The 11,347-nt window shown below is 47.3% G+C and overlaps 1 protein-coding gene across 1 annotated transcript; it reads left to right on the top strand.

Annotated features, from left to right (window-relative positions):
* Positions 1–6,016: 6,016 nt before the first annotated feature.
* ESX1 (ESX homeobox 1) lies at positions 6,017–10,952 on the top strand. Its single transcript, XM_002831948.3, has 4 exons — positions 6,017–6,182; positions 6,375–6,798; positions 8,124–8,169; positions 10,076–10,952. Exons 1-4 carry the CDS (start codon positions 6,101–6,103, stop codon positions 10,760–10,762), a joined length of 1,239 nt encoding a protein of 412 aa, XP_002831994.1. The 5' UTR covers positions 6,017–6,100; the 3' UTR covers positions 10,763–10,952.
* The last annotated feature ends 395 nt before the right edge of the window (positions 10,953–11,347 follow it).

Raw genomic sequence — 11,347 nt, 5'->3', positions numbered from 1 at the left:
AGGTCAGTAGTTCGAGACCAGCCTGACCAACATGGCAAAACCCATCTCTATTAAAAATGCAAAAAGTTAGCTGGGCATGGCCGCAGGCACCTATAATCCCAGCTACTTGGGAAGCTGAGGCAGGAGAATCGCTTGAACCTAAGAGGCAGAAGTTGCAGTGAGCTAAGATTGTGCCATTGCACACCATCCTGGGCAACAAGAGCAAAACCCTGCCTCAAAAAAAAAATAGATATCACCTCACTGATGTTTCATCAGAAGTCACCCCACTCTTGCTGTCAGTTGTGGTGAATAATCAGAGGTGGACTGTAGGGTCTTTTGGCAAACGACTGAAAAAATTTCCCTCACTACAGAGTGTCCTTGTAGGAAGAAGAAAGAATCACAAAGCACATAGGGCAGTGAATGGGCTGCCACTCACCTTAAGGAACAGAAAGCTCCTCTACCCTACCCATACCACTGACCACACCTGGGACAGGGGACCCTCACCTGCAGCAGAAACGTAATATATGAACACGAAACTTCCATAATATTACAGTTCTCTTGACTGTAAGGGTCTCTAGAAACCATCCAGAGATTGCCTCAGTTTACAGGCCAGAATAAAGATCTCTGGTCTGGGGCCGGGCTCAGTGGCTCACACCTGTAATCCCAGCACTTTTGGAGGCCTAAGCGAGCAGATCACAAGGTCAGGAGTTCGAGACCAGCCTGGCCAATATGGTGAAACCTCATCTCTACTAAAAATACAAAAATTAGCCGAGTGTGGTGGTGCACGCCTGTAGTCCCAGGTACTCGGGAGACTGAGGCAGAAGAATCGCTTGAACCCGGGAGGTGGAGGTTACAGTGAGCCGAGATTGCACCACTTGCACTCCAGCCTGGGCGACAGAGCAAGATTCCGTCTTAAAAGAAAAAAAAAAAGATCTCTGGTCTGTCATTAGTTCCTTTACAAAGAGGATATTGCCTGGCAGAAGGAATTCTCATAAGTGGAGTAGTTTAACATGAAATTTCGTTTTCAAGATCACGTCCCTACTGTAAAGCATCAGAGCCTGCATGAGCCAGCTAGCCCTCAGCCAGGGGAAAGCAGGCAGGTGTGCCATCTCGGTGTGGTAGTGCCAAAGCCACACTTAGGGCACCCTGAGCCTCTGTATGGGACAGCAACTTCAGATATAAAAATAGCCAATAGGCTGGGCACAGTGGTTCCCGCCTGTAATCCCAACACTTTGGGAAGCCAAGGCGGGCAGATCACCTGAGGTCAGGAGTTCGAGACCAGCCTGGCCAACATGGTGAAACCTCGTCTCTACTAAAAATACAAAAATGAGCTGGGCATGATGGTGGACGCCTGTAGTCCCACCTACTCGGGAGGCTGAGGCAGGAGAATTGCTTGAACCCGGGAGGTGGAAGTTGCAGTGAGCTGAGATCGTGCCACTGCTCTCTAGCCTGGGCGACAGAGTGAGACTCCGTCTCAAAAAAAAAGCTCAATAGTCAATATCATTAGTCATTAGAATAATGCAAATCAAAACAATAATGAGACACCACTTCATACCTACTAGGATGGATTTAATAAAAACAAAACCTGGAAAATAAGTGTTGGCAAGGATGTGAAGAAATTGTAAATCTCCTGTACTGCTGGTGGGAACGTAAAATGGTACAGCTGCTGTGGAAAACAATGTGGTAGTTCCTCAGAAAGTTCAACATAGAATTTCAATATGATTCGGCCCTTCTGCTCCTAGGTATATGCCCCAAAGATTGAAAAACAGGTATTCAGACAAAACTTGTACATAAATGCTCAGAGCAGCACTACTCACAATCACCAAAAGGTGAAAACAACACAAATGCCCATCAGTTGATGGATCTATAACCAAAATGTGGTACAGCTTATACAATGGATTTTTATTCAGCCATAAAAAGGAGTGAAGTGCTGACACATGCTACAATATGAATGAACCTCAAAAACACTATGCTAAGTGAAAGAAGCCAGACATAATTGGACATATACTGTATGATTCCATTTACATGAAATATCCAGAATAGGAAAATCCATAGAACTAGTACATTACTGGTTACCAGGGCCTACAGAGAGGGAGAGAATGAGGAATGACTGCTATTGGTTACAGGCTTCCTTTATAAGGTGTTGAAAACATTCTGAAATTAGATAATTGTGATGGTTGTACAGCATTGTGACTATATTAGAAATCACCGAATAGCATACTTAATTTTTAAAAATCATAATAGTTACCATTCCACAGCATGTTCTCTCTACAAAGCATCATTCTAAGAAGCGAGGCTCAAATCCAAGGTCCAATACATACAAGCTGCATGCCTTTAGCTAAATTAACCTCTCTGTGACTCAGTAACATCATCTGTAAAATGTGGATAAGAGTATTTACCTCCATAGGGTTATGAGGGTTAAATGTGTTAATATTTAATCTTACTTTGAACAGCCCTTTGTATATATTAACAGTATATATTGAATAGTAAGAATTAGCTAAGTGTTAGCTATTATCATTTCAATTAATCCTCACAACAATTCCATGAAGTAGGTGCTTTTCATTATTTCCATTTTACAGATGAGAAAACTAAGGCACAAGGAGATTATGCAACTACCCAAGTTAGTTATTTAACAAGTGGCAAGCAAAGCCAGCAGTCTGGCTTCAGGGTCCCTGCTTCTCAACTATTGCTGTGCTTGACATAAATCTGGTATACATAAATCTGGCATTCATAAACCTTGAATTTATAGCTATTTTTGCCTAGGATGAGATTTAATTAGGTATTTAAGGTTTTCAAAAAGTAAATCAATTTAAGTAACGGTGTTAAGTAAATACCGTCTTCTCTGGTACCCAGATATGGCAAAACTTGGAAAGGGACACATGAATGACTGAGGTTTAGAAAACTGGTAAACCGTGGAAATCTAAGATGTGACAGAACCCATACTGTTGCCAATATACTAGGTAGGCTACTTCACACCTTGATTAAACCCTGTATGGATTTCTTGTGTGATATAACATCCCAGGTAAAAACTGTTCGCCGGGTATGGAGCCCAAAGAGAAGAAGGCCTGCAGACTCAGCAGGAGCCAGCCTTAGGAGGAAATGTCTTGCTTAAAATCAGAAAGGCTGTGGGGTTGTAACCCTTGAAATCTTTTTGCAAGTGAATACGAGGCAGGAGGACTTATTCATTAGGCACTGTAGTCGAAGTGCCCTAGGCCCACCGCACTTTTAGGGGCCTGTGAAAATGTCTTAACTGACTGGGCACGGTGGCTCACGCCTGTAATCCCAGCACTTTGGGAGGCCGAGGAGGCAGGACCGCTTGAGCCCAGGCGTTAGAGACCAGCCGGAACTACATAGAGAGACTTCGTCTCTACTAAAAACAACAACAAAAAAATTTGCAGAGAGCAGTGTCCCGCGAGCCTGTAGTACCAGCTATTTGGGAGAATCGCTTGAGCATGGGAGATAAAAGCTGCCGTAAGCCCTGAGGGCATCACTGCACTCCAGCCTGGGCGACAGACGGAGACTCCATATCAGGAAAAGAAAGAAAAGAAAAAGAAAAGGTCTTAATTTCTTTTAAAATCATAAGAAAAAATTAATATAATCCATCCCAAATTATATTCATCCTTATACCAACACAGCTGTAAAATATAATTTTTTTTTTTCTTAATGGAGGAAGGGGCCCACGAAGGCAAAAATGCCTAGGGCCCACGAAAGTCATAATGTGGCCCTGACATGAGGGTGAGAGTGAGGTTGAGCCTCATGACATCTGCCTCCTGAGCAGGTCTTCCAGACACCAGCTCAGCAACTAATGCATGCAGCATCCTGTCCCGTTAATATCCTCTCCGTATTGAGCAAACGTGAAGTGGTGGGCTGGGGGAACCCAGCAGTGCTGGATCCCAACCCTGTGGTTTAGGGACATCCAGCTGAGGCCCTGAAGCAAGGGGAAGAGGCCTGAACTAGTGTGCAAGAGAAGGAGGAGACCCCTCACACCCAGGAATTGTAAAGACTATGCCTCCCCCAAATGCCACCTCCTTCTACTCTTACCTGAAATCCCACTATTATTTACTCCTTTGAATTAAGACAGCCGTAATATAGTGAAAAGTGCACACATTTTGTAGTTAAAACTGGCTTGTATTGCCATTGGCAAGCTGCCTGGCTCTTTGGGCCCCAGTCTTCTGTATTTTTTTAAAAAATGGGGGATGATAGGCCGGGCGCGGTGGCTCACGCCTGTAATCCCAGCACTTTGGGAGGCCGAGGCGGGCGGATCACGAGGTCAGGAGATCGAGACGACAGTGAAACCCCGTCTCGAATAAAAATACAAAAAATTAGCCGGGCGCGGTGGCGGACGCCTGTTGTCCCAGCTACTCGGGAGGCTGAAGCAGGAGAATGGCGTGAACCCGGGAGGCAGAGCTTGCAGTGAGCCGAGATCGCGCCACTGCACTCCAGCCTGGGCGACAGAGCGAGACTCCATCTCAAAAAAAAAAAAGGGGGGGGAGCGGTGATGATAATGGTGGTTATCAAGGAGAAAGTAAGATAAATCCTGTACAGTGCCAAGCATAGGGCCCATTATTAGCAGACTTTTTTTTTTTTAATTTTTTTATTTTTTGAGACAGGGTCTACTGTCGTCCAGGCTGGAGTGCAGTATCCAGATCATGGCTCACTGCAGCCTTGACCTCCCGGACTCAAGCGATCCTCCCACCTCAGCCTCCCTAGTAACTAAGTCTACAGAGTTATTTTTATAATATTACGGATATTAACACGTCCTGGAGAACCTGCAAACACTTACTGGAGGGAGAACCATACAGCCTTCAATCATAGCCCAGGCCTTTTAATGTGATACATCACTATGAAGCAAGAATTCAGGAAGATAGTTCTAGAAAAAGGGAGGGGGAGGAGGAAGAAGGGGTAGTGGGGAAGGCGGGAACTCTCCCAGGTCCACAGCACAAGCCCGGGGAATACGCGCGCTTTAGGAGCCTGCAGAACCGGCTTCTGCAAAGCGCGCTGCAATAAGAAGCGCAGCAACCTAGTACAGCATTGCAAGTGCCGCGCATCAAAAGACGGGGCCCCTGTAGTGTAAGCATTCTTGGATGCACTTTGCACTTAGCAGATTTCTATACTTGCACTCTGACATAAGTTCATTACTAAAAAGCTTAAGTCCTTGGAGCTTTCTCAGAAAGCACGTTGGGTTTCTTGCAGCGTGCACCTGAGCAGCGGACTGCTCTTCAAATTCAGCCCCAAATTCCCGCTCCCGGAATGCACGGTGGGTTCTGAATTCAAAAATCCAGAGCAAGCAGCCTTCTAGCCAATCATTGCACCTTATCACTATCCTGACTTTGGCGCGAACTATACAGAACTAGATAGTCCTATCCATTTGTCACCAATTTCTAGCAGGGGAGAATCGTGCTCAGAACCCAAATGCATGGTAGACTAACAAGTTCACTTTTGCACGTTTGGGCTGCTGAACGCTCCGCGCTTTCCTCAACACCATCTCTCGGTCTTTTCCGTGGGGGAAGCAAAGGGCATCGCTCCACCCAAGTGCTGCGAGGTAAACATGGTTGGGCGGAGGAACACTGCCAAAATACCTCTCCACGGGCTGGTGTGAGGTCTCAACCCGCCCCCTCGCCCCCTCGCCCCCTCGCCCCCTCGCCCCCTCGCCCCCTCGCCCCCTCGCCCCCTCGCCCCCAAATCGGCTTTCACAACACTGCCGCTTTTTCCAATCTGGGTCTCCGCTCAAGCTGGGAGTAGTTAGTTAAGCAGCAACTTGGAGCTACTGTTCCCCGCACAGCATGTTCACTACCTGCACCATGCTTGCGCACGCTCGCCCTATTTTTTGTACGCCCTGGACACGAATGCGTCCCCACGGGGTCGCACTCACAACTAGATGTACTATGTATGCTAATAGGGGGCGTTTAACCGACGCGCGTGCATACGCTTTGAACCTGCGGAAGGCACCGTACCGCTATATAGGGCGCGCAAGTGCCAGACGGCGCCAGAAAGAGGTCCCGGCGCCAGAAAAGCGCTCGCCCGAGCCATTGGTCCCAGAGCCAGTTCCAACCCCGGGATCGCCGCGGAACCCCGCGCAGAGTCTGCAGAAGTGCACAGCTTTATCGACAGCGCTTGAAGCATGGAGTCTCTTCGCGGGTACACCCACAGTGATATTGGCTACCGCAGCCTGGCAGTCGGCGAGGACATCGAGGAAGTGAATGGTTAGTGCTTGGACAGGGACGGGAGCTTTCGCGAACTCCAAAAGAGGAATTTTTCCCTGGGAGAGGCAAGCGGACAGGACGCTGCGCGGCTGTCGCAGTTGCTCTTCCATAGCGGGTCCCCTGCCTCCTCCAGCCCACGCGCCGTGGGCTCCAACGCCCTGGTGTCTCTCTTTTGCTTTCCTCCCTTCCCAGATGAGAAACTTACCGTGACCTCGCTGATGGCAAGGGGAGGAGAGGACGAGGAGAATCCACGGTCCGAACCTGAGTACGGAACAGAAGCGGAAAACAACGTTGGCACGGAAGGGTCGGTCCCCTCGGACGACCAAGACCGTGAGAGTGGCGGCGGCCACGAGCCGAAGCAACAGCAGGAGGAACCGCCCCTGCCCGAGCCGGAGCAACAGCAGGAGGAGCCGCCCCTGCTCGAGCTGAAGCAAGAGCAGGAGGAGCCGCCCCAGGAGACCGTGGAGGGGCCACAGCCGGCGGAGGGGCCACAAACCGCTGAGGGACCACAGCCCCCAGAGAGGAAACGCCGCCGCCGCACCGCGTTCACCCAGTTTCAGCTGCAGGAGCTGGAGAACTTTTTCGATGAAGCTCAATATCCCGACGTTGTGGCGCGGTAAGTGGCTTGCCCCGGAGGCGCCCAGTTCATCCCGGGGCCCTTTCACCGGAGCCAAAAGCCACGTAGGGGGCTCACGGGCGCTGGCTCCGCCCTTGGTTTTTGGGGGACGTGGGGGGCGGGGCGCGGAGGATGTGAAAGACTGGGGCGGGAGTAGGGTAAAGAGAGTGAGGTAGGGTCGGATCCCGCCTTTATTTAAAATTTTGGCAGTTTGCTCATCATGAGTTGTTTTTGCATTAATTTTGATACGTTTTAATATTGCATTAAAATATTGTTTGTCTTGATTATTGAGTTTTTTAGCGCCATTTACATTGTGCGCGCGTGGCGAGCGCCTCACTCTTTTCGCCCTAGTAACCCTGCCACGTGGAGCGCACTTTTACAACCAGGGGGCGGACTTTTGAGCTTTCGGTAGCCAGCGACCCCTTTCCTTCGCTAGCCTTATCGGAGCCCTCCTCATACCGACCCGTAGTGTACGAAGGGGCAGGCCTTTTCTGGCCAGGCTGGAATGGGGGGCGGGGGGCACCTGGACAGGTCAGAGTAGGGTTTAGGGGACCTTTCTGGCTTCGTTGTACTTAGCCTTCGCCCGGCAAAGAGCAAAAAAGAATTTCCCTAGGGCGCGCTTGGCCGATGTGGTTTGGAGTTCCCTCCCTGAGAGTTCACCTCTCCCTTTTACAATAAACAGAAATACTGTGGTTCAATACAGCGCTTTAAAGGTGTTTCGGCATTTCATTTTTTTTGTTTTTTTTTTTTTCACGGACGGACTTCCCAAGGAAAGATTTCCAGGGTTGTTCTCTGCTGTTTCACAAACAGAAGAATTGAGTCATATTCAGCTAACAAACCATCGGGCGCTTTTACATATGTTCCCTTTTTCTATCTTATTTAACAGCGAAGTTGTTCATGGGGAAAACCTCCTAAAGCGAGTCCCGACCTATTACAGAAAACTGCACTGGGAGGTGGGGGATAGAAGTAATGTACATTCATATATATATATATAATTTTTTTTTTTTTTTGAGACGGAGTCTCACTCTGTCGCCCAGGCTGGAGAGCAGTGGCGCGATCTCTCCTCGCTGCAGCCTCCGCCTCCCGGGTTCAAACGATTTTCCTGCCTCAGCCTCCCTAGTAGCTGGGATTACAGGCATGCGCCACCATGCCCGGTTAATTTTTGTATTTTTAGTAGAGACAGGGTTTCACCATGCTGGCCAGGCTTGTCTTGAACTCCTCAGCACCCTCTTCGGCCTCCCAAAGTGCTGAGCCCAGCCACGTTCATATTATTTCATTTTATCCACAACTCCAAATACTGAATATTTGTAATTTTCTCCCCTAAGAGAGAGACTTGCAGCTCGCCTGAATTTGACTGAAGACAGAGTGCAGGTCAGTAAATCTTGAAAAAGCAATTTGGCAGGACAACCATTCTAAAGCATGCTTTAGGTTTTGTCCTGGACATTCTCAAGCTGGTGTTTTCTGTTGTCTTTTCCATGGTTGGCAAATAAGTTTTGAACAGTAGGGGCTTTAGTGGTAGAAAATAGGATGTGTAAACTTCAGATTATGGAAATTGCTCATAAACAGAGGAAATATGATTTCCTAAAAGAAAAAAAGATGTGTTTTCATCTTCCTTTTATATCTGTATCTGCCTTTCTCTCCATATAGTGTATGCACATGTGTATGTACATATACACATTTACATACACATATATGCACATGTATACACATACATACATACATATATTCCAATAAATAAGATTAACCTTCTTCTAACACTGGTATCCTCTAGGGAGAATGTTAGTTTTCCCTAAAGGACTACTTCTATATGGAGTCATGTTCGGGGCTCAGTCTGACCTCGGAAGTATTCAAATTAATACACAGAAGAGCTCAGTTTTATAAGAAGGTTCAACTGTACTAAATTATTTAAAATATTTAAAACCTAGCACAAGCACTTAGCTAAATGAGTGAATTTATATTTAGGCATTGGGGTGAAGGAGTAATTCACACACAGAACACAGTACTAAAGTAGAGAGTGGCAGCCCTAAATTTTAATTTTTTGGGAAGATTTTGATGTCAGCCTGAAAACATTGCTAACATATTTCAATTAAGTGGTAATGGGGAAAACATTTGTAAGCTTTGGAAAACTGTCTTTAAAAAATGATACAAAAAAAGAAAGAAGAATTTGAATAAAGTTCCCTTACCTAAGAAGGGTGGAAAGATTAGAGAAGAATTGTATACAGTCAAACACATGCATTGCAGATGTCACACAAATTCAACTTTATGAAACTACCAAATGCAGAAGAGAATGTTCGCTTTTTTGTAAACACCTTAGAAAAAACATCTTAGATGTTTTATTCTTTTTGGTGATATTATTTTGAAAAGGTGGGTTTTCTGGAATTTGATTGATTAGGGGGTTCTCTCAGTGCAGGCAAGATTCTTACCTGTGTTGATTTAAAATACCTTTTCATTTACTCAGGCAGTTATGACTAATTTTGCAGGTCATGGGATCAAAAGGTGACTGTTTGAAATTACAGAAGACCATAGCTGCATCAAGGAAGTATTTGCAAAAAAAAAAAAAAAAAAAAAAAAAAAAAGTTAGAATGGGCTTATTAGCTTTAGCTTTGCCTCAGGGTGTGTGTGTGAGTGCAGTGATGAAAATGCACTGCACGCCTGTGGGTGTGATGTCTGGAAAAGCAGCCCAACAAAGTAGACCACTGAATGCTGGAGTCCTGATGCCACGGGCCTATAGCCTCAGGTTGGGATGACGTATCCTCTGCCTTCTCAGGGAAGCAAGGTAAACTCAGAGGAAAAGAAAAAAGGTTTGCTGAGCTGCTTTTTTCCCTCCCAGGGTTTACATAGGCCTCTCAATGGATTTATGAAGGAAGGAAGGAAGAAAGAGCCAGAAAATACAAAGAAGGAGAAAAGACAATGTTCTCATCTATTTCCAAATTCTATAGCATGAATATCCCCCAAAGACACTTTTAATAGACACTCTCCTCCTTTTCTTTGCAAATATAGTAGACTTATTTTATGAAATCAGTATTAAGAATACAGACCCAATATGGGCCCATACCAAAATTTGCTGTCTGTTGGCTTTGGTTATGTTTAGGCAGGGGTGACCACTAGCACATCTGAGCCCCTCCCTCACTCCTCTAAGATATTTCAGCAATAAGAAAATAGCTTCACCTGTTGCAGTTTAAAGTCTCAATGGCATATAGAATTGCATGTTATGTTTTTTTCTATTACGACGTTAACCGTTCAAAATACTAAACCAATTCATTTTTCCCCTCTGAAGGTTTGGTTTCAGAACAGAAGAGCCAAGTGGAAACGAAATCAGAGGGTGCTAATGTTGAGAAACATTGCTGCTGCTACCCTGGCCCGCCCTTCAGACATGTTCTTGGGTGGGGCCTATAATGCTGCTCCTGCTCTGGATCCTGCTTTGTGTGTTCATCTGGTGCCACAACTACCTAGACCACCTGTGCTGCCTGTGCCACCTATGCCACTCAGGCCACCCATGGTCCCTATGCAACCCAGGCCACCCATGGCACCTATGCCACCCGGGCCACGCATGGCGCCTGTGCCACCCGGGCCACGCATGGCGCCTGTGCCACCCGGGCCACGCATGGCGCCTGTGCCACCCGGGCCACGCATGGTGCCTGTGCCACCCGGGCCACCCATGGCGCGTATGCCACCCGGGCCACCCATGGCGCCTGTGCCACCCGGGCCACCCATGGCACGTATGCCACCCGGGCCACCCATGGCACTTGTGCCACCCGGGCCACCCATGGCACCTGGGCCACCCGGGCCACCCATGGCACCTGGGCCACCCATGGCACTTGGGCCACCCATGGCGCCTGTGCCACCCGGGCCACCTATGGCGCCTATGCCACCCAGGCCACGTGTGCCTCACCCTGGCCTGGCTCCTGTACGCATCACATGGGCCCCTGTCATCAACAGTTATTATGCAGGTCCCTTTTTCTAAAGTAAGGTCTTCATGACAGTTTTTCCAAAGTTCTTTCCTGCCAGATAGAAATTGTGCACAGCACAGCATCAAGTAATTCGTTAGATGCTTGTTAAATGAAATGGATAGATGAACAAAGTTAACGAATGCCCTGTTATTTTTGTAGGCCACATAATTGTAGTGTTTTCAATAAAGATGTGACTTAATAGTATGTTGGTTTTGTATGCCAAATGGGGTCAGTAGAATATGGATGGGAATTGCTAAGGGATTGCAATTTGAATAGAATGGTGAAGAGGCCTCTTCTCATCAGGTAATATCCCTGAGTCACCATCAATGTGTCCTGCACATCACACAGTTTGCCAAGTGCCCATGATGGGTTTACATTGACCCACCCATTGTCCCTCCACACCTCCCTCCACCCCATCCTCACCCCTCCACCCTGCCCCATTGGGAACATATAAATGTGCAGGATGGGAAGGGGTGAGTCTGAGAACAGCGCGTTTCCAGGGAGGGCCACGTTCCATTCATGCTAAGGAGCTCAGGCTAAATCATGGACTCTAAGAGAAACTTACTAAGACGCTACTCACAGAGCCTTGAGGGAACGGG

Source organism: Pongo abelii, chromosome X (genome assembly GCF_028885655.2).
Source record: "Pongo abelii isolate AG06213 chromosome X, NHGRI_mPonAbe1-v2.0_pri, whole genome shotgun sequence".
In the NCBI taxonomy this organism is placed as follows: Eukaryota; Metazoa; Chordata; class Mammalia; order Primates; family Hominidae; genus Pongo; species Pongo abelii.
The sequence above is the reverse complement of the archived record's forward strand: the minus strand, read 5'-3'. Positions and strand labels throughout refer to the sequence as shown.